Here is a 23,968-nt window from a genome sequence, read left to right as displayed (position 1 = left end):
GTGGAAGGAGCTAAACCCCAGATGGGCCAGGAGGAGGTGCCCCTAGCAGTGAATGGACCTTGTGACATCCTTTTTCCTTCCCCACTCTCCCAGGCCCCTAGTCTCTTATATGGAAAACTTAGCACTGATGCAACATTAAGAAACCAAGCACAGAAAAGTGAGGAAATTCCATTATTAAGGCTCCTACAGCAACATTAACTTTGCCATGTTGCACGCATGCACTAGGGTATTTTATATTCCTGTTTTCCTTGTTAGTTGATAGCTGTTCGTGGTTTATTTTTAACCACGTAATTACCACTTTATAACCCCAAGTACTGAACTTGTATTTTAAGCAGGTGAAGAAAACAAATTGTATATGCTATTTATGACAGGAGTCAATTACCACAGACATTTCATAAAACAGTCATGAGATTTATTGAGATAAATACAATAGAAAGTTACATAGCTTCTATATTCTGGCAAATCAGTGGCACTTCCAGAGTGTCTCCACTTATTTGGGCTCTAAACAACACTGTTTATAGATGACAGCTGCCACTAGGGCAGAATCCTGTTAGTTGCCAAGAGTGTATCATATATAGTGGATACAGTGAGTCTGAATTCTAAGCAACATGACTAACATGCTTTGGATTACAAGTGCCTGATAATTTTCTACAGCATCCAAGCAATATTGCACCACTAATGTTATTCTCATATCCCTTAGCCAAAAGTGTTTTAGAGTGATATTCTTGCTGCTTTTGCAAAAGTGGATTGACTACCTCACTTTGCTCCATTTGGCTTTCAAAATACAGTTTTTGCATAATTTAAACAGCCCAGAGAATTGCAGGTGAATACACAGCTTTAATCTTCATTGCAACCATCTGTCTAGTGTGAGTGGTAAAGTGCAGTCTTTAGTCATGCTGAAGTCATATTTCCAGTATAAAATGAAAACAAAATGCACACCTTGGAAAAAGTGAGCCAGTTTAATAGAACTGCATGTTGTCTGAAGTTAAAGGAAGATCTGTTGTCCCCTCTAGTGCATGCAACTATCGAGTTTTAAAGAGCTTTTAAAAATTCAACTAAAAAAAAAAACACAACCCAAAAATCACATAATTTAAAATGGACGTGAATTTCTGGAGTTAGAAAGGTGCCAAAAAAAGATTTAACATAAATTTTTGTTATGGCATTTAGTGACCTTAGTTTGTGGTTTACAAGTGAGTCTAAGAATACCATCACGAAAAACTATCCCAACTTTCCATAAACACACAGAAGTTTGTATTTTCCAGTAAGTTATTGCAGGACAAGGTAACTTTTTAAGATGATTACAGAAACAGAAAGCTGGGTTGTATTAATGTTCAAAGTAACCAGTTTATATACAGTACGTTTAAAACATATCTATGTACACTTAAAAACTTTATGATCAGTGCTGAGAAATTTAACGACCTGTTAATAGTCAACAAAAATAAAACCTGGTTAGAACAATCTTAGAAAATTTGAACTGTTTAAAAAATATTAGTATAATGTTAGCATTAGAAAAAGATATTAAAACTACAAAAAAACTAACTTGCATTTTTTTTGCTGAGAAACTGCAGTCATAAAAAATTGGTTTGCATTGAAGAGGCATTTGTTTTAAATTATATAAAAAAATTAAGGGTGGAAATTGTGGAATTTACAGATTTTAAACTGTTTTCTGAAATAGCAACAATATATTTCCGCCTATAGTTTCTAAAAGCATCTTATGGTCTTGCGAGCAAACGATTTATTACAAATACTATACATTATAATGCAAAACTAGTTTGGTAAATATTTATACAAAATTAAACACTCAAAAAAACACACACATATCAGGCTGGGAAAGCTACTTGCTATGAGGATGACAATCCAGTTTTAAGAGAGGAGTATTTTTAACTTCCAGACAATATAAGTAATTCATGTTATAACAATGAAATAAAGTGGAAGGAACTATTCTTTTACTGGTCTGTTTACACATTAAGCAAATGCTGGACACAGTAATTTACTTGTCATTAAATGAGATCCATTTCCCCATAATGCAGTATATATACTGCAAGGCTGCTGTTCTGAGTCAAAGCCCATTGTCTTCATTCAATAGGTTTTGGATCAGGTCCTATGTTAGTTCAAGTCCTTGTACACGGGAAGGCAGAGCTGAAATAAGCAGGGCCCAACAAAGAGAATCAGTTCTTTAGCTTAAGTGACTATTTTGCAAAACGGCCAGGTTTAGTGAAGAGGATTTCATCCTACTTTTTTCTACCGAAGTTCCTGTTTAGATATGAGAAGAATCCAATATACTGTAATGTAATCTTGGTTTTTCACATTTCATTTTTTGTTTACATCCAATCCAAAGAATCATGACAACAGCTACAAGACTACAAACCAAATCTGTAAAGTAAAATAGGTCAACTTTTGTACTCTGGAAATCTGCACTATATGGAAACATACAGAGACTACAACATAAGAATTTTTCTCTGTCATTACAGTACAGAGAGACAGATTCCCAGGGATCTGAATGCTGAACCAGATACAGTGTTTTTCAAGTCACAGGTGTGTGTGCGTGTACATATGAGATGCACTCCCATACACATGCATCCCTACTTACACACTTTGCAGAGCATTTATACATGAAGTCTCTGCAATAAGAAGTAACCTCTAATCTGTGACCTTTGAGTTCCTTGAATGAAATGAACTTTGCTAGGGCAGAATTAGCAATTTCCAGTTTGGGAAGTTAACAGTCCATGTATATTACACACCCATCAGTACTAGCAGTGAGAAAAGGAGACCAAGGATTAACAGCAGGAAGTGAGAAAAAATGTTAAATAATAATAATACAGTTTACAAAAGACAAAGTAATAAAAACTGCCCCAATATACAGAGAAAGTCAAGCCCTGATTTTAAAAAACATCACATGTACGTTAAAAGTAGAAGTAAGCCATGGTTTAGTTCCAACAAACCACCTGTGTTGTATAACGTAAAATGGCTTAGATGAGTCTCACTGGTGTGGGATTCAAATTTTTTTTAATTCTTTTGCCAAGTTTCAGGAGCTATTCACATATATACATTTTTTCAGGTAAATAATAAAATGCAGTACTATAAACAAAAAATATAAAAACCACAATAAAATGGGGTAAAGCATCTACACACAAGCTTACTAACTTCAGGTTTTTAAACTTACAAGCTTAGAGGGGTTTCTAGCAAACTGCTTTATTACTGGATTTTTTTAAAATACAGTATTTAAAAATATATTACTGTAACGGATGATACTGAAATGCTGTATGTGTGCAACTTCGTAAGAGGATATTTACAACACTGGACCTTTTGTAGAGATGAGTTACAATCCATGTTTACAAGGAAAAGAACAAACGTTTGAATGTAGTCATCCCATCTGATGCACAGCTGTAGATACAAAAGTGGTCACTGAATGAAGATAATGGTATTTTCAACAAGCCCTTTTCTCTCAGACCAGGGAGGCAATAAATTGCTTGGTTCCATGTTCCTCCAAGAACATGAAGTGTGTCACCATTGTGATGTTCAGGGTTTGTAGCAGATGAACAGTTTAGTTTTGTTTTTCAAGGGAAGTCATGTCCATATTGTTCAGTTTTGGTTTTACAGTGGCAAAAAAAGACACATCTTGGTCTCTGTCCGACTGTAAAGCTAGAACAGTCTCTTCCACAGCTTCTAGATGAGGGTTGCCAACACTTTTAAAATAAGCTAGAACAAGAAGGGGGGAAAAAGGCGAGGGGGGGAAAAACAGTTTTATTCAGAGTTGTGCTGTACTGTACACTTCAGGCACATCACAAAATTATTCTTACCCTTTGCCAGAAGAGAGGGAATGAAGCTTTGCTTTTTTTTTTTTTAAATTTAAAGTTGCAGATCACACAATGGACATGGTGGGATTAGTGTTAGGGTCTTCCCTCATCCAGAGAAGTATGTCTAACTTTGAGGCTAGCTTCCCTGGGGAAGCTAAAGCAAGTCCACGGAAGTTGAAAAAGAAGGCTGTGTTTTTTTCTTAATTTCTTTCGCTTAGGACTTGGCAAAAGGAGAGCTCTATGTTGAATACTCAATATTTCTATAAGTGGTTCTTTGCTTTTGCTGGCCCCCAAGTGGAAACGTACCAGCAAGAAAGGAAAATTAGCAGGCCGCCATGTTCTTTTTTTTTTTTTTTTTTTTTTTTTAGTACTATCAAAATACTCCCATTGACATAACTGATTCTGGTGAGGAATGGAGAAGGGTGACTCCCTTTATAAAAAGGCATATATCAGAGGTGGCCTGGATGTTTTGAAAAACAAATACAGGAATATGCATATGGAGTGGATGAGTGACCATATTTGCAAACAAGGCCGTTATACTATTCATTCTCTAGAATTGAGAAATAGTTGATGAATATAGCAAACGGAGTTTGTGCAGAACCTTTTATACATCCGATTACAATTCCTTTCATTTATTTTGATCCTCTGAATTTCTCAAAAGCATCTCCTCTTTGGACCTATAATTTACTGATGTCTCTTCTTAGCCTTCAGTCAGTGCTTCTCAAACTGTGGGTCACAACCACATTTTAATGGTGCCGCCAGGGCTCGCTTAGACTTGCAGGGGCTCAGGGCCAAAGCCCAAACCCCACTGCCCAGGGCCGAAGCCCAAGGGATATAGCCCTGGACGGTTGGGCTCAGGTTACAGGGCCCCTGGCTGGGGCTGAAGCCTTTGGGCTTCGGCTTTAACCCCTTTCCCACGTGGGGTGGTGGGGCTCAGGGCTTTGGCTCTGTCCTGCCCCCTGGGGCAGTGGGACTCACGTGGGCTCAGGCTTCGGTCCCCTGTCCTGCAGTCATATAGTAATTTTTTGTTGTCAAAAGGGAGTCGCGGTGCAATGAAGTTTGAGAACTCCTGCCTTAAATAATTTATATAACACGCTATGCGACTTTCCCACTGTAAATAAGCATTCAACTGCCTTCCACTGAATAGAATATCACATCTGTTGTATTATGTCAAAATCACAAAAGGGTGACAAACCACAGAGGATATACAGTAGCCTTTTAATGCTAGCAGAAAAAAAAACTTTTTGAAAGGAAAAAGAAGCCTGCGTTCTTTTTGCAAACTAACTGATATCAAGCACTGCACAGGCTGAGTTTAAATGTAGGATCCCAAAATTATAGTGTACTAGTTTCTGCCTTTGTTATATCATTATATCGTAAATCTGAACATTCTTTTTATCAGCTGAGCAAGCCAATTTGTGAAAAGCTGCGGTGTTACAGAAATGATGGAATTAATGAGAAATTAGTTCTTACATCAAAGAAATTAGTTTAGCATACCTTTCTCCAACAGCGTTTGCCTTAGAGCCTTGGCTAACAGAACCCTTACGTTTGGCACAGGATCAGAAGCAAGACTTAAAAGACTGGGAAGTAAGTGTTCGACAAAATGGTCAACAGGCATACACTCTTCTTCTACTACAGCCTGTGGAGGTAAGAGCAGAACAGAAGATAAAGCAAGGCGAATAATCAGTGTATCTTTAACAAAAACAATTATCTCTGATTCCTTTCCAACTTGCCTCAAGTTTAGCTTATATTTAAAAAATGTTAGTTATCTGGCTGTCTATTTCAGATGTATTCCTAACTCTCAAATGTATATTGTTCCACACACGCAGCCTAAATTTACATTTACAAGGGGAGGTTACTTGAATATATTTTTTCTTTTAATGGCCCTTCCTTCCCCTGGAAGTTTTTGGAAGGACACCACAAGAAAAGTATCTGATTGATTCACTCAAGGATAAGTATCATTTGGTTCTTCTACCCTGTGTAGATATGAATTTAGGATGTCAGGATTCATTTAAAGTTGGCCCAACGAAGGCAGTGGACTTACCTACAATTTTTATTCAGGGAATCATTAACACCTTGGCTTTGCCTCTCCTCTTCCCACTGCCTTTCAACTAACTACTAGTATGAATAAATTTCCCTGGCTAAAAGAAAATGATGTATGGCCTTTTCATGGACTAGTATTGACCACCAAACTGAAGAGTAGGGCAGTCAATGGCCACTCCCCCTCCTCCTCCTCCTCCTCTCTGTAGCAAACAAGTCTAGTCACTTTAGAGACATACCCGTTCTCCACCAACTCTGGGCACCCGGCAACCACCACTAATTCAAAGAGCACATGTGAACTGTATAGTCCCTGTCTAAGCACGATCCTGCCAGTAGTCTAGGTGGATTTCACAAAACACAGCTTGTTTTCAGTCTCATCTATATTTTGCTTTGTTGCCAAGACTGCTGACAAGGGAGGGTGCTACTTCTGAGGTTTGCTTTTGTGATTTGGACATGTCAGTTCACACAAGCCACTGAACCACCCTGAGAAGATAATGACTTTCACTCATTACTGATTTGGAATAGTTCTTAAATACTCTGGAGGTGAATGGCTCTATATTCCTTTACCAATTCTGAAAGCCATTCCTGCCAGCATTATGAATCCTCTCAATTTGTAGATACACCCATACATGTAAAAAGGCAATCTAACCTGACAAATGAAGGCAAAAGCTTGTCTTCCAATCCACTTGGAACAATGACGGAACCTTGCTACAAGCTCATTAATGAAATTTAATCCCAACGCACTTGCATTATTTGCATAGAACTTCTGTAGTATTGCCACAACCTGTGAAAAGATCAGAGGGCAGATTTAGACTGTGAATTTAGACTAGCATTTAAGTGGCATCACTTTACTTGAAGACTACTACTTAAGAATGCCAAAACCTCTGCAGAACTATAGGGATCATTAAACTATAGTGTTGTTTGTTTTGACAAAAGCTTTATTTAGCACAGCTCTGAAACGCAAAGGTTGAGAGAAGAGGCCATTTTTAAGCTTCTTTACTGACCCAACTGTGTACTTTGCTATGGTCTCACTCAAACACTGGTTTTAAAAGAAATGTTACAGTACAACTTTGTGGTGTTCTCAGCGATATCCTTGCTAATCATAAATACTAAATAATAATAACACCACCACCGCCTTTCCGTGGAGGACCAAAGCAGCAAAGAGCAGATCCTGTGATGTCTGTGTTGCCAGCATGTAGACAAGTTCTCTACTTACTAAATACTGTTAAACAAAACTATATTCTAGCATAAAACCAACTTACAGGAAAGAACAGTGAACAGTAAGATCATTTGTCTACTTTTTCATGTATCAGATTACTAGCATGTCCTTCTCTACAGAAGGCATATATATTTAACAGAAAAGGTCCGACACAAAATGGGCTCAAATAAGTCATTAGAAATAAATTCAAGAGAATGGTGCTGCTATCTCCTAAATAGTTACGATTACATATGAGAATGTTAGTTTTGAGGAAGACAAAGAAAACAGCAGTTACTCATATGTGGTTCATTCACAAAGAAAATTACCATTAACACCATGACACAAAGGAAGAAAAGAGGGAAATTCAGAGTTCAGCTTTCCCCTCAAAGCAGGCACATCTTCCAAGTGCAGTTTAATACTTCACCACAACACGATGTGCAACATTACATACTATCAGGGCTACAGCACATCACATTATAGTAAGTAGTCAGGATTTCATTTTGTATTCCCGTCGTTCTGTACATACGAGTTAGGCGGACTTAAAAAAAGAACTAGGTTTTCCTTAATCTCTTTTATACATATATATTCTTATCAGTAAGTTTAAAAATAAAAGTCCATACAGACCTGGGTACATACATTAAAATTCCCCCTTTATCTTGAAATATGTCTTTTTTATTTTTTAAAGTTCTGTTGGTTAACCATGTATTTAGCAGGCTTAAAGATTCGTAAAATTAGTATTTACTCAATATACCCAATGCCCAGCCCATTCTGTAAACTTTTATTGAGCCACAATTTAAAAAACACAAACAAACACAGTTCTAATGTAACAGACTGTGAGCGAGAATTTTTTAAGCCATGTTGCTCGGTTGCCTCTGATTTTGCCTTTGCAAAAATGCACCTGAAAAAGTTTGCATGAAATCCCAACCTCATTGAAGTCAATTGGAGTTTTGTTACTGACTTCAGGTGGGGCCAGAACTTCATCTTTTGTCATAAGAACGGCCATACTTGGTCAGACCAAAGGTCCATCTAGCCCAGTATCCTGTCTTCAGACAGTGGCCAGTGCCAGGTGCCCCAGAGGGAATGAACAGAAAAGGTAAACATCAAGTGATCCATTCCCTGTCGCTCATTCCCACCTTCTGGCAAACAGAGGCTAGGGACACCATCCCTGCCCATCCTGGCTAATAGCCATTGATGGACCTATCCTCCATGAATTTATCTAGTTATTTTTTGAACCCTATTATAGTTCTGGCCCTCACAACATCCTCTGGCAAAAAGTTCCACAGGTTGACCGTGTGTTGTGTGAAGAAATACTTCCTTTAGTTTGTTTTAAACCTGCTGCATATTAATTTCATTTGGTGACCCCTAATTCTTGTGTTATGAGAAGGAGTAAATAACACTTCCTTATTTACTTTCTCCACACCACTTTTGTCTCTGCAAAAGTGCATGTATAATTGTATTGTGCCAAGAAAAAAATTGAGCATACATGGAAGATGTTGAAATTAAAGCTGGTCCAATTTATTTTTGAAACAAGATTTTTTTTTTAATTTTAAAATTTACTTTTTTCAAAATTTGTAAATTTTAAAAAATATTTCAATTTTTTTTTCAAAAACAGATTTTTTTGAAATTTTTCATTTATCGTTTTGGGGATTTTTTTTCTTCCTTTCAACATCTCTTTTTCCTCCCTGCAGTCATTTCTTGACAACTGAAATTAAAAAACAAAAAAACCCAAAACCATTTGGAGCACAGAAACTACTTCACAATACTTCATGAAAAACTGTCTCTTCATTTTTTGACCAGATCTAGTTGAAACATATTTGTGTTCCTAATATCTGTTGTTACCATATAATTTCAATAAACTTTTCAAGTCAATGTGTTGCTATTAAATACATTTTTCATAAATCTTTTTTGCAAGAAAAAGTAAAATCCTTTACCAGTTTGAAGGAGATCCACCTGACTTCTGATACTTTATCGGAGCAGAGAGTTAACGCAATGTGCCTTAAGTAGTCATACACATCATTGGGGTTGTAGAGTCCTAATATCAGGATCAGCTGTCTGAAACACAAGGGATCATTGAGTCAAAACATTCCTCTCTTTTTCTTTATGGCCTTCCTGCTGAAGATGGAGGAAAATCATTTTGGTTTCATGAACAAAGTTGTTGAAAATCTGGGAGAACAATCATTTTTTATTATGCAAAGCTTGGGGATTCTGTTTAGTCTCCCAACCAGACTAAAATTTATACATGAAGTGCACGTTTCAGAACTACTACATTTCAATAAAGTTAAATGTATAAAAATGCAGCTTCAGTGATGAGATTTCACATAAATTGCAGGTGTATAAGGGAATTATCAGAAACAGCAAAGTAATTAGGGATTCTCAAATTCCTTATCTTACTTTCCCCCTCATCCCTTCTTCACTAATACTTTAAAATTTATTATTCTTAGATGAAAATGTTGAGGAATTTTGAAATTTTTATGCTATGATGGGAAATTTCTTCTTAACTGCAGAACATAATCACACATACTCTTAGGAAGTTAAGATGAGAAATATTTGAATTACTGCAGTGAATACGTAAAGATCGCCTACTTAAGTTGCATCATCTGTAGGAAACTGAAACAGCCATAACAACAACAAGCAGCTGGTGATATTCTGCCAATCACAGCAAAAAAAATCATACCGACGTTACAAAGTTCTCCCACTAGATGTCAGGGAACTTACACAACATTCAGTGCAGTTTTCTTCACTGGGTTTATAATACAAGGATAACATTACACCAGCAGTCCAGTATGGGGGTTAAAACCTCAACAGACCAAATAAAACATACTGAATTAAGATTACTGTGAAGGAAAGTATTTTAATTGTATGCATTAAAATGCTTTATGAAAAGAGTTTAAGTACTTTGAAACATCAATCCAGGAATGTGTATGTCTACAGGCTAGCCATTTAGATCCTAAATCATACTGAAACAAGCCACCATTACTAGAACCATTACCAGTCCCTAGTTCATCGCCATTCTGCTCCCACTTGGGTGAAAACACCAAAATGAGTCAACTAATTGTACGATGGAAAAACCAATGCCATACACATTTTGTGGATTTATACATAAGCACCACAACTGAATAGAATCAGACATACAACTGAATGAGCATTAATATAATCTGCCAGAGTTTTATAGATTTTAAGACTGTAAGGGAACCTTTGACAATCTAGTCTGACTTCCTATACACAATAGGCCATTAAGTTTCACTCAGTTACTTCTGTATCAAGCCCAAAAACCTGCATTTGACTCCGCCTGCTGCTCTATATAGGTCTATTGCAAAAGGGACCATTCTTGGCTGGCCCTACCATAGAAAACATGATTAATAAATAATATCTTCTAGAAGGGCATCTAGCCTTGACTCAAAGGCATCAAAAGAGAAAGAATCCACCATTTGCCTTGGTTGCTTGCTGCAATAGTTAATCACCCTCACTGTTAAAAATGTGTGTCTTATTTCTAATTTGAATTTGTTTAGCTTCAGCATCTAGGCACCTGTTCTTGCTATGTCCTTCTCACTTGATCAAACGGTCCTTTATTACCTGGCATTTTCTCTTTATGAAGATACTTTTACTCTGGGGACAAGTCACCTCTCAATCTTCTTTTTAATAATTTAAACAGATTGAACCCTAAGTCTCTCACTGTAAATGCATTTTCGTTAGCCCTGGAGTCACTTTTGTGGCTCTTTTCTGCACCCACTCTAATTTTCAGCATTCTTTTTAAATTGTGGACACTAGACTTTAAGCAATACTCTAAAATGTCTACCAATGCTATATACAGGTGTAAAATTACCTCCCTACTCATATTTAACTATATGGAAGTAGTGAGTAACCCTACTATTTGCCAACAATGAGAAATGCTGTCAGAGCATGGTTCAGCGAGATAGGGACCTATGTGAAATAAGTTGGTGGTACAGTTCCTAATGGACAGAGTCCACATCACAAGTCCATCACTATAACTGGCACCTTAGCAGAGGTGAATGATAATGGATATTGCTCTATCCTCTTGTCTAACAGATGATCCCTAAAGGTTGGGCTAAGGCTCACTGGTGGGACAATATGGCGTAACCTAAATTGTTGCTACTGTACAAGATTTTCTGGCCTTAATGTAGTTCAAATTTTAACCTAAAAATAGTCTCCATGTCCCCTTAAAAGGAAAGCTACTGCCATTTGCTCACATTCAGGGTGTGTTACAATTCTGAACATTACCATGAAAGGTAATGGAACCACACATTAACAAGTTTTACTTACTCTGCCAGCTCGTAACGAAACCTCCAATTCCTGCTGTTATCAGTCACGACAAATTCTTGAAGCTGGTAAAGGTATTCGCGCCTTTTGTCTGCATGAAGCAACTACAGGAAATGTTGTTCACAAACAACTGATTAGTAAATACAACTGATGAATCCAGCAGTTTGAAACTACAGTTTGAAGCTTTATAAAACACTTTTCACTTCTTTCAGGGTTATTCTTCTATTCTTTAACTCTCCTGTCACTCCTGTTTATCTGTATTTTCCTGATAGAAAGAACTCTTAAAATCAGATTACAGTTCACAGGGAATCTGCTTTTTCCTCCAGAAAACTAAAGCCCAGATTCTGAAAGTAATGCACACCCAGTTGGGGTAGCTACATATGCCAAGGGCTACTTCGGCACTTCTTGCAATGGACCCTGAGGATGGACTTGATGACCTGATACCCTTTTTTCATTCCTCAATTAATCGTAGGCCACTTAGATTGCTCTGAACACCAATTCCACTATAACAGTTTACAAAAGCAAGCAAACAAAGTCAGAGGGGAAAGTGGAAGATCTTTAATTAAAAATAAATTAAATTAAAAACTTAACTTCTCTGCAAAGAATCCCAAACCCAAAAAACAATTACGTTATACATTTGAATCCACAAAAAGCTTTTGAGGCAATTGCTGCATGAAAAAAATGGAGGTTTGCACGTGCCTAATAAAATTAAAGCAGAAATTTAAACTGCTATATAATCTCCTACCTTAAGGAAGTCATAGAGATGTTTAAGAACTCCAATGCGCACTTCATCCAGATCTTTTAAGAATCCATTGAAGATCGGCACCAGATCAGCTGCTGTTAGTTGATCCCCTAGAATAACAGCCAGCTCGTGTATGGAAAAAGCTAGCGTCCGACGGACCTTCCACTGTCCATAGTTAAGAAAAACCAATCTAGATTAAACACTATATTCTTGAGCAACTCTTAAATAGAAGTACACTTATATTTTGAAGGGTACGAGCAGAAAAAGCATAATTCGTTTCATGAAAACCAGGTGCTGCGTAGCACGTGTGTCATTTATAAAATCTCCTTTCTTAAATAAAAAAAAAAAGTGCATCCAACACAACATTCCAGATTTATCATAAAATTTTATTCACGGTCAATTTTAGATATTACTTCTTGTAAACTACAGCATAGTTTGCTTATATTTCTAATTTGTATAATTTGCTTAGAATTCTGAATGCTTATTTGAAAATGCAGTTTTACCTGTACATCTGCTGCCAAGGTCTCATACGTATCTTTCAAACAATGCCAGTTCTGCCGGCCCAGAGTTAAGGCCACCCCTGGGAGACTATATGCACAGTGTTTTGCTATTTCAGTGTCAACAGTCTGGGCTCGAGCGGGGTCAGTCATTGACAAGTACTGGTCTAATAAAGGTTGAGGTATGATATCCTACAGATAAAAAGATAGTAAATTATTAACATTAATAAATTAAAAAAGAGGACGATATTATCGGTACGGAAAGACAGCTGCTCTAGTACAGCATTCTCTCTTGCCTCTAACCAGGTGGCAGGTGCACAAGGGGCACATGCCAGGACAGAACAACAAATGACTGAACACTCCACGCCCTACATCAGGCTAGCGCAACAAACTACAGCACAAGTCACTACCGTGGGTGGCTTGTCATCCGGTTTAGACAAAGCAGTAGGCAACAGTCTATGTATCAAATCAGGAAGACAGCAAAGGTCAATTTTTATTACTGATAATCATCATTTTGGGTGCTGCATCAAGTTATTTTATGCAGCTAGATCTAACAGCTAGATTTTCCAATGCAGTTCTGTTTATATAAACTTCTCTGGCAGTTTAAAAACAAAATTGTAGCTTGTAGGTCAATCTGTACTCACAGTGAGAGCAGCATATTAAGCTGCTGCCTGTGATATGTAGGCAGCAGCTGGGGACACCAGAGAGAGATCCCTCTGTTTGCAGCACCAAATATGCACTCTGTGGACCTGACTGGAAAAGCCTGGATTTCCATTAATTATTTTATCAAAATCAATAGAGTTCTACTCCTTAACGCCTAGAACATTTTCTGAAATTTTGGAATTGATTGGACAGGTGTTTCTTTGTTTGTCTGGAAAGTGATAATTTGTAAACGCCACAGAGTTGAGGGTAAAGCCTCATGAATTAATATTTTAAGTCACCTGTAATTTCGATTTATCATCTTCAATGGGTGGAATATGATGTTGTTCTTTCTTTAAAAATTCAGTGGTCCCATAGTGTTGTTCCTCTGACTCCTGTAAAAGGATGTAGTATTTATGATTAAAATAGTTTTTCTTTCATTATAGAACTACTGTTTAGTATATCTCAAAGCATTACACTGAAGAGCAACACAACTCAGACACAGAGCGGGTCTTTGAGGGCCAAATCATGCTCACACCACTCATGTAAGTAGCCAAGTCAAGATGATTACTTATGTGAGTAAGGCAAGCAGAATTTGGCCGTATAAGAATCAACCACAACAAAATGAATTCTATGCAATGTCTTAATCAAGAAAGGATCAGTTTTCAGCTTCACGAATAGCAAGTCAGATCAAGAACAATCACTATGATTAACAGATACTGCACATCTAGTTATTGACCCACTATGGCAACGAAACAAATATTACCCCAAAGGACTTTCTTTAACCAAATTTTATGATTGTTAAAATGTCCATGGGACACTAGCCAGAATATTTTGATTTCAGTAAAAAGGTCAATGTTGAAATAACTCCTCTGCCTTCATGCTCACACTCTGAATTCAGAACCATGTTCAGATTGAGCAACTAATGAATATTTTCAATACTTTAAAAGGTATATAAATTATTAATTTTAATTGCAATGAACCCAACATCCTTCAGATACTGGAAGGCAGTTTCTTATTTATTCTCTAAAGGTTCTACTCTCTCTGCAAATGTAGCAGATGTTGACAAAGCAGCTCAATATATTTGCTTCAGAAAAAATAACACACTGATAAAAGTTTTATTCATTTTGGAGTACAGTCCCGGAAACTCTATTTCTCCTGTATTTCCCCTCAAGATATTGCTTTTATTTTCCCACAGACCAGTGAAGAAACTGTTCTGGTGAACTCCAATCCAAGATCAATATGTTAATTTGTGAAGTACACCCCCTTCTGAATTCCTAATAAAAAGCTGGTGATTAAAATATTTACTCCTGTATTGCGGAGGAATTAAAGGCGAACATCAAGTTGTAGTTACAAAACATGTGGTAGCATTGAATGTGTTATTTTAGGGGACAAGCAGGGTTTTAGTATCTTCTTATGATTAGCTCTATCATAAAGACAAAATTATAAGCACTGTGAAAAAGTTTTCCTATTAGCCTACATGCACATTAAGAATATTGTAAAATGGCAATCAGGAAGGATGTGTGTTGTCACTGGTTGATTTAGTCCCTTGTCTGGGGACAAATGACTTCTATTTGCTTCAGAAACAGGAAAGATTTTTCTAGGTTTGTTTTCTATGAAGATCCTGTAAGGCCACTTAAAGCTTTCTATTTCCTGGCTCACCTGAACCTAAATAGAAATAAGCTTCTTGAAAAACTTTAAATTTTGTTTTATATTATAAGTGGGATATAATAAATTATACTACAGTAGTGTCTAGGGCCCCCAGTCAAGAACAGGGCACTGCTGTGCTAAGTGCTGTGCAAACAGAGGTAGACACTGTCTGTACCTTAAAAGCGTACTCGCCTATCCAGAGGATGAGTATATACTTACTTTGCTTTTCAGTATACTGGTCGTGGATTGGTTGCTCACATCGTCCTGGAATGATGAAGAGGACAAACTGTTCTTCTCCACAGTGGCATGGCTGGCTTCAAAAGTGGACAATTCATTCTGAAGTTTGCCATTGCTCTCTTCTGTGTGTTTGGTCTCATAATCATTGATGGAATCAAACTGAGCAGCTCTGAGCGCAGCGGACAATACTTGAACCTGGGCTGTATAAAGTAAAGGGATTGGGGGCACATTTAGGGCTTGTCTACACAGCTTGGCAAAGTGCACCAGATGGATGTGATCTGTAAAGAGCTCTAAGAGGCTGCCCTTTAACTGCCCTGTGTAGCCCCTGATGATGCACTCTGAAAGATAACTAGTTCACATTAATGTAGTCCAGTGTAAAGCGGGATAACATGAACCAGGTACTTTTTTAGAGCACACCATCAGGCTCTACACAGGGCAGCTAGAGCACAACACATTAGAGTGCTCTACAAAACACATCCCTCTAGTATCCCTCACCAGCATAGTGTATACAGGTCCTTAGTTTCCTTTTCTGGGCTTCATTTTAAAGGAGTATTAACACTACAGTTATTTATACGGAGAGATTTAAAAAAAAAAAAAAACCCAAAAAAACCCCACAATGAAATGCATAGAAACATGAGAGGAATTATTTACCTTTGCAAAAAAGGTCTAGAATTAACTTCAGCAAAACCTTTCAGATAAGCTGTGAGTATAGATTTAGAGGCAGTATTACTGTTTCCAGCAGAAGCATATATGTATCTGTTTCCATTCTCTGGACAGACCTCTGATCATCTCTGTTGGCAAGGAACCCTGGATCATGTCCTATTTCACTATCCTAAAACAATTTAACATGGAGGAGAGTGGGGCATGGGGCAGCACTACTTTTAGAAAGGAAGCTTGAAACTGAGGCCTTCATCCAGAAACTGAAAGCCAGCCTCTAGATAGGAGGCTGCCTGTGAAACTCTGGATCCCCCCTGCAGCTATGGGGTATGCTGGGAAACTGTTTAAAGGCAATAGGTAACTTGTAATAGAAAAGGAATTTTATCTACCATACAAGTGTAAATGCCAGAAGTTGCATTTTGTGTTTGTTTACTGTGTAACTTGTATGTTTGTTCTCCCTTATTATTTCATCTTTGAATTTTTTACCCGAAGCAGATCTCTATTGTGCAACCCGTATGGAGTATATGTGCACCAAAGTGAGCTGATAACTGGGTGGCTGGTTTCATACTTTCGGGGGTGATGAACCAGAGGGAAAAAGTCAGAGACTCTGGTAGTTAAGAAGTTGGGGAGGATGGATTAGGCGAGACTTGGGACTGGAAGGACTGTTGGTGTCGCCCTGCTGTCACTAAGCTGGTGGAAGCCAGGGTGAGACCTTGTGCTTGTGGGCAACCTACTGGTTATTAGGGATCTGAGCCACAGCAGCATAGCATTAAGTCACCCCAAAGTTACAGGGCAGGCAGTGACAGAACCCCTTACCAGTTTGGGTGATTCCTAAAATATCACATACACATAGATGAAGCCATTTCTGATCATATATAAGCAAGAGGAAGTATTTAGTGAATGTCTCTCAAACTGTCTTTCAAGAATGGATCAAAACAACCCATTTAAGAGTAGACAGGAAGAGATGAGATGACTGTAACAAAAAAGAGAGGAGGATCAGGTCAGGTAGAGGTATATTAGAGGGTTTTGGCAGCTTGGCTAGGAAGGAAATGAGCATTCACACATCCTTTTATTCTGAAAGGGAAGAAGGTTGCCTGGCTGAGGAATGATGAAAAGCAAGGACATTACAGTAGAGGGTATGATGGAAAAGATACAGATTTATCTGTCTAACTCCTTCACTGTTTCTTAGTAGCCCAAACCCATTTCTTTATTTTCTATTGTATGTGTCAGCCATGCAACTCCCCACTCTGATGCCAATTCCTATGCTTCAGTTCCACTTCACTTCTTGCTCTTTTCCTAGTCATTAAGCTTTCCCCTCCTTTGAGTTCTCGGTTCTTATATTTTTTATCGTGCCTTCCGTCCCCACCACTCACTTTTTCCAGTGGTTCTCAATCTTTTGGGGCTCAGGACCCATTTGAAAATGTTTATGGCCTGTCGTGACTCAGTAAATAGTCTGTGGGTGGGGGCCCTGGGATGGTATTGGCTGGATCCTGCCCTCCCAAGGTGGTTGGGTCTTGCCCGGCACTCACCCCACAGTGGTGGCTCCTGTGCTGTTGGGCTGGCTGGATGTGGCTCTCCACTCAGGGTTGCAGCATCTCTCTGGTTTACCACTCCCAGCCTGACTGAATCAAATGAGAGTCGAGTTGTGACCTGGCTCAGGGGGTTGCAGTGCCAATCACTCAAATTTGGCCTACCCGGACATCTGTCATCGTAACGTCTGGGCCAAACCTGAGTGGTGCTGGGACTCCAGAGGTTGCAATGCCTGGAGCAGGGAGGCGAGCCCAGCCAGCCCTCTGGGACAGGAGCCACAGAACTGACACGCAACTCCCTGAAACATTCTGGCAACCCGAATTTGGGTCCTGACCCACGGGTTGAGAAACTCTGTCTTAGGCAAGAGAGGGCTGCTGCAATAAGGAGCTTTGAAGGGTGTGGGAAGCCTCATGTAGGGAGGGATCAGAAACTATACTTCCATACATCACTACTATTGTAGGCTTTTACCTTGAACATCTGGATCATCCATGTGCTCCTGCAAGCTTTCCAGCACTTTTTTTATTTCACTACTGGCAACACAGTTATTACACATCGCCTTTGACATAGAGCAGCCTTCTTCATGCTTCTCAGTCTTGGACTGAAGCAGCTCCAAGTCCTGGCTTATATCAGGGAGTGGAGGGCGCCAGTACAGGAAAGTATTAAAGACATCCTCAGCAGACTGGAACCTTGAGTTCACTCCCTGGCAATTGCTCACATGACAGTCTTTAATGCCTTCTATCACACAAGCAGTGGTTTTGTCATTCTGGGACAATCTAGTCAGAGCCTCTCCAGGACTACCACAACTGTTCGAACTTCCTTTCAGTAGGTCTGTCCTTGGGCTTTCAACACAGATCAAGGGGTTGGCTTCTGCTGAAGTCCCATCAGTTGACGATTCCAATTTAATTTCTATTGGTTGTTCTGAACTGAGAACAGAGACATAGCATTAGGAAAATGAAAGGTAAAGACCCAAAAACAATACTTTTCAGTTAAAAGACACACACTGTAGATAAGGCAGCAAGAGCAATTACAATAGGTGTAGCTATTCTACTTGAGGACAAATCCTGCTTTAGAACTACTTGTTTCACCTCTAGTTTCAATATATTTTCCCCTCCTCTCTCCCCTTCCCCTCCAAAAAATTACTGGTGAAACATTAAAGTAGCTAGATCAAATCATGTGGCAATTCATCAGACCTATGTGTAGCCCACATTTTACATCATTATTGAAACTACACCTGCGTTACTAAAGGTCTTATTTTTAGTCACATATATTAAACACAAGATCATATCAACTAAAACTAGAGACTTAACTCAAAGATTGTGGAGGAAAAAATGTTTTGTCAGTTTTCCTCTCCCCTTTCGCACTTCAACCATAGCTTTACCTGGAAGATACAATGTTCGTACTGGCAGATGTGATATTTGCATTGTTGCCTGGTTGGCAGGAACTGGAAGTCACATCCTGTGCTGATTGTCGGATACTGAGGGTCCCATCCTCCCGAATATAAAGGCCAGCACTAGAAGGGTTTGCGAAGGTAGAAATAAACGGGCCTAGAGACTGAAAAGCAGCTTGGCGAACCTGGCACAGTACAAAAATAAACATGTGACATATTTTGTAGCCATGCGGCCTTTTGGCAAATTGTTAATAATGAAATATGAAATGTGGCTCAAATTTAACTCTTACTATATTAAGTAGTAATGTACAAGGTTATATTTTGCTATTATCTAAGTTTTTCAGAGTATGCTATTAAGCCAGTCCTGGCTTCATTTATTACATTTTACTACTAGAGTTTAAATCAGGAAAAAGCAAGACATCAGAGTAAGGGGATTTAAGAAACAAAATGTGTTAGTAAATATAATTCATCTGACTTATTTAACTTTTCACTACAAAGTTCAAGTCAAATCACAATTGTTTCATAGACATGGTCCAAAAGCCCTGTGCACCCAGTATCGTGACAATGAAAATGCTTCTTTATTCTTACACAGTGTTAAATGTAATCTCCACTATGACATTTTCAAAAAAAATTTAAAGGACCATCCCCACATTTGACAGGCCAAAATTTAGAAGGTCCAAAATGATACCCAACTTCTAAGCATGAATTTTACATTTCTAAAGTGTACATGGAAACTAAAAAGAGCAAACCACATACCCATGATCCTAACATATCCAGCTGTCAGATTTTGGTGGTGACTGTACAGCCCATGTAATTGGATTTTATTCTGTCCTCTAATTTTACAGGGTGTGCATGTGCGCCTTAAGGAAGCATATGCATGTTGCATCCATACTGCCCTCAGTGTCCTCCATTTCAGGGACCAAGACTGAGAATTAACATGTGTGCCTATACAGGAGACCTACCTTTGCTATTAAGCCCCTGGTTTGGCCACTTAAAAGTCCTTGTAATTGAAAAAGGTAGCTTGCATTCATGAATTTCTTTTAGGTCAGAGGTACCTCCCCACCTACTTACCCATCTGCAGGGGTCACTGATAAGATTGATAAAGAGAGGGGACAGCTTGCTTCTGCGAACTTCTGGGGATGTGGTGTAAGAAACAGCCATAAAGCATTCAGCACAAGCTTTTCGCATTCCCCAAACACTATCAGAGCAGAGTTCAAAAAACTTTGGAATCTGTCAAAAATGAATGAAACTATAGCTAATCAAACAGGTATTAAAGCTGCAGTACAAGATACCACTTTCTGTCGGTTTAATTACTTGGAAAAAGCAGTTGGTAATAGTTTATGTGCAATGGGTGAAAAAGGATGTGAAAGTAGTGACCTAGAAGAAAAATAATTATAATTATATTAATTATTGAAGAATTAAAATTTCCCTCCCCCATTCATCTCAGTTGTGTCTTGCTAACATTTAAATTATGGGGAGGGGCATAAGGAAAATTAGTAATAGGCTTTCTTTTCTGCGAACATATCTTGGTGTAAGGATAACTTATCAAGCATGGGAAACTAATTCTTTCCAGTCTGGGGAGGGTCAAGGGATGGGAACAGAAAAATAGATCACTTTAAAAATACTCTTGTGCTTTTACCTGTGCTTATAAAAAAAAAAAGTATGTTGGAGGTGAGGGATAAAACTGTTAACTTGCAAAACACACGATCTTCCTATTCAGTACCAGACCAGCTCCTCATTTGGAATTACTGCCTCAGGAGCATTCAAGTCAACTACTGGGTTTAGCTTAAGAACACCCCACCACCACCACTACCCTTTGTTTTTTTTTTCCTCTCTCACACCCTCACAAGTTTCTGGGATTTTATTTAACAAGTCTAGCAAAGGGAAAATAGCCAGCTACTCGCAGAAGAAAGTAATCTGTTTTAATTAGACTCTTGCAAACACCTCTGTGTTTCTGTTAAAATGCTATTTTATACATATCTATACAGCAATCATATTCAAATCAAAATTGATTTTTCCTTGACTTTCACTAAAAGCAATATAGACAGAATATTAGAGGCACAAACTGTGGTGTTTTATCAGGACTCTCACTTGCAATAAGTACAGCTAGCTCCCGCATCGACACCTAAAAACTACTCACTATCACCTAAAGAAAAGTGAATATTGTAAGTTAAGCCTACTGTTTGGGTGCATCTTTTATACAATATCAGGATGAGAAAGAAAATAAACATTTAAAATATAATAAACTTTAATATAAAACTACAAAAGTTGCCAGGGCACTCATGAATAGATATAAATCATGAAATTATTTTAACTCAATTTTTTACCATTGTTGAGATTTCAAGTTGATTGTTTCCTGATAATTTAATAAATTCACTGAAAAGAACCCTCCCTTATTGCATAAACAGTGTCTTAAAAAATAAATTGAGAAGTCTCTTTTAAAAAACAAACTTTTGCCACCAATGGCAACTAAACCAGTGAATCAGGTTTAAATTTAAGAAAGAGTTATCCAAAAGTTTGTTCTTGTCTCAAAGAAAACTAAATGTTACTATCGGTAATTTCCTTGTTAAAACATTTCAGTTGTAAAAGCAGATATGAAAGCTCAAGCAAAATACAAATCTTTTTGTATATCTCTAAATTTTACATACCAAAAATCTCTCTGTAGCTTCTTGTCCAACTGCATTACAAATATCGCCAAAGCTAGCTGCACAAACCTAAAAAAACCATAACAATAAAAGTTATGGGTGAACTCCTGGCCCCACTGAAATGAATGAGAGTTTTGCTACTGACTAGAGTCAAGAATTTTACCCCTTATTGTTCACTCCTAAGAATCAAATTTGGATTCAATAGTTTGCATGTCTTTTACAATACATAGTATTTACAGAATTTAAATTTGTCAGTAGGCTAAGGCCTCAGTCCTGAACAAGAGATTCATTAGGGCAGCCCCCTGTGGTACATACACAGCACCGTTGAAATCAATGATACCCCTAGGTTGGACCTCTGCATCAGTGAGGAATCTCATCAACTTCAATGGACGCTGAATGGACCGCAGGGGTTCGCCACCTGAATATTTTAAAGATGTGAGCAGAGGCTGTCAAAAATGGAGAAGAAAAAAAAAAGCGTGCACAGGTCAGTACTTAAGTGTATTGACAAAACTTCTTCACTATGGCCCTGACTGGCTTAATTTCAAGCACACGCTTACACGGTTTGCTGAATCAAGGCCTATATTTGGCTCAAGCTAGGGGCCTAGGTACCTCATATTCATGAGCATTATATTTTAAAGATAGAACACACAATTCAAACAAACAAGGAAATTCCTTTACATTGAAAGAGGAAAATCAGAGGCACTGTTAAAGTCTGAAATTATATTCCTATCAATACTTTGCTTAAAGATAATTTGATGTAGATGTTAAAAATACTGTAGAATGTACTTGAAGTCTTTCAGTTTTGAAACAAGTCATACCAACCTTACGGACTTGGAAGAGTTTCCCGTCACCACACAGCTCGCAGAAACGGGGAAGTAGCATACGTTCAACAATAGTTTTGCTCAGCATAGAAGCCATTTTACAAATTATCTATAACACAGAAGGGAGGGGGGAAAACATTAATGTAATAGTCACCAAGCACTTTTACTTCAAGTTTTCTTTCTAAAAAGAATAGTTCTGAAAGCAAAAGGCAAACTACTACTTTAAAATACAACTATTGTATGAGTTAAATTGACATTGTTTTTGCTTGCCAGGAGTTATTAAAACTACAAAATCCACGGACACCATACTATTATGCATAACATTTCTGTATTAGAAGATTGAGATTTTATTTTTTTAAATTGCGTAGCATGAGTTACAGAAATCAATTTATACATGGTTTACTCCAAGGATTCTCAAGCTATTTCATAGTGTGGATTACATTTAAATATATGTGACAGCAGTGTTGGAGGACCATACCAGGATTGAAGCCCCCCTGTGGTAGATGCTGTCCAAAACCCACAATCCTGAAAAAACTGTAGCACATGCTTAACTTTAAGAATGCAAGTAGTCTCCTTGGCTTCAATTAGTCAACTCAGGTGTTTAAAGTTAAGCATGTACACAGCTCTTTGCAGGAACAGGGCCTAAACTGAAGACAAAAAAAAAAAAAAAAAAAGTGGGTTTGTCCAACCACAGGACAGACAAAGGGTAGGAAGGACAATGGTAACAATGATTAAGACAACATGGTTATATAGGTTAGCTAGTGCACAACTCGATGGAATTCAGATTCAGTTAGCTGTTAGTTTATAAACTAACAACTTAAAAAAACCCTCATTAATTCAAGCTTCTGTGTGAAGTTGTCAATTTCAAAGGTCACCACAAACTATGTTACCTGTAACATTTAATTACTTTAGCCATATACACTCTTTCAGCTGTCTTTTCAGTGCAGTGCACGAGGAGTCCCAAATTTGTGACTAGAGAGAGGGAGGGCTTACAGGCTTTTCATTGATTAGGTCAGTGTCCCACAGAGCAAGGATTGCATACTGATACAAATATTATTGACTGAATAGAACTCTACATTTTAATATTTTCAAAAAAGATATACTTTCTACTTCTATAAAAACAAGTACCAGTCCCAAGAATATTCCATCTTTGTGATAGAATGCCAAATAAAAACTAAGGAAGAATACCGTACAATCCCACTTTTTAAATGGAACTGTCAATCCTTCAAAAAGACATCTGGTATTCAGATGTCACCCTGGAAGTCTCCCTGAGTAATAACCAACTCCCAGGCAAGGAAGGGGAATCTAACTGGTAAAGCTGTTTTAGAGGTAAAGTGTCAGAGGTCCCTGCTGACCCCAAATTTGATTTCTTGTAAGTGAACAGAATCTGCTTTTTCATCAAGACACTTGAGACCTAAGACTTTAATCATCATTCATACTCTCTATAAAGTTAACAAGAACCAGGGTAGAAATCTGAAGACTTCAGAAAGAGATCACTGGGGGAAATTATGACCTTTGCAACAATTTAAGGGATGCTGCCAAGTGTTTTAATTTTATTTGCTCTCAGTTTCTAACAATCTTTTAGCACTTTGAAAATATAAACTCGAATTCTGATCTTTTCCCAAATACGGAGAACACTGATTTTTCCCTATGAATTTAATTGCACTTGTAATTCACATAGCTTTTGTTGCTTGCTTACTTGCTTGTTTGCGCATGAACACTGTGATGTCAGCACTACTCTGGGACTGTAGATTAACTGATGCTGCAGTCAGAGGAAGGGGCACAAGTATATAACAGAGTTCCTATTGGAGCATTACATACCAAGAAAAAACATCTCTTTGTTTAAGGAAACT

At 37.9% G+C, this 23,968-nt stretch overlaps 1 protein-coding gene across 2 annotated transcripts in view; it reads right to left on the bottom strand.

Moving 5' to 3' along the window:
• Window positions 1-390: 390 nt before the first annotated feature.
• Window positions 391-23,968, bottom strand: part of LOC144273320 (serine/threonine-protein phosphatase 4 regulatory subunit 1-like) — a 39,946-nt gene continuing 16,368 nt past the window's right edge. For both annotated transcript variants that reach the window (XM_077831782.1, XM_077831783.1), the window contains 14 exons: window positions 22,117-22,224; window positions 21,298-21,363; window positions 19,721-19,879; window positions 18,641-18,834; window positions 17,731-18,185; window positions 15,058-15,275; window positions 13,491-13,583; window positions 12,556-12,741; window positions 12,056-12,217; window positions 11,314-11,414; window positions 8,964-9,084; window positions 6,484-6,618; window positions 5,292-5,433; window positions 391-3,699 (listed from right to left, as the gene is read on the bottom strand). In XM_077831782.1, coding sequence (XP_077687908.1) covers window positions 3,545-3,699; window positions 5,292-5,433; window positions 6,484-6,618; window positions 8,964-9,084; window positions 11,314-11,414; window positions 12,056-12,217; window positions 12,556-12,741; window positions 13,491-13,583; window positions 15,058-15,275; window positions 17,731-18,185; window positions 18,641-18,834; window positions 19,721-19,879; window positions 21,298-21,363; window positions 22,117-22,224 — 2,295 coding nt within the window. In that variant the 3' untranslated portion in view covers window positions 391-3,544. The remainder of the gene's footprint in view (window positions 3,700-5,291; window positions 5,434-6,483; window positions 6,619-8,963; window positions 9,085-11,313; window positions 11,415-12,055; window positions 12,218-12,555; window positions 12,742-13,490; window positions 13,584-15,057; window positions 15,276-17,730; window positions 18,186-18,640; window positions 18,835-19,720; window positions 19,880-21,297; window positions 21,364-22,116; window positions 22,225-23,968) is intronic.

The sequence above is a fragment of the Eretmochelys imbricata genome, chromosome 13 (assembly GCF_965152235.1).
Source record: "Eretmochelys imbricata isolate rEreImb1 chromosome 13, rEreImb1.hap1, whole genome shotgun sequence".
Lineage (NCBI taxonomy): Eukaryota > Metazoa > Chordata > Testudines > Cheloniidae > Eretmochelys > Eretmochelys imbricata.
Note: the sequence above shows the minus strand (reverse complement) of the source record. Positions and strands in the feature narration are given on the sequence as shown.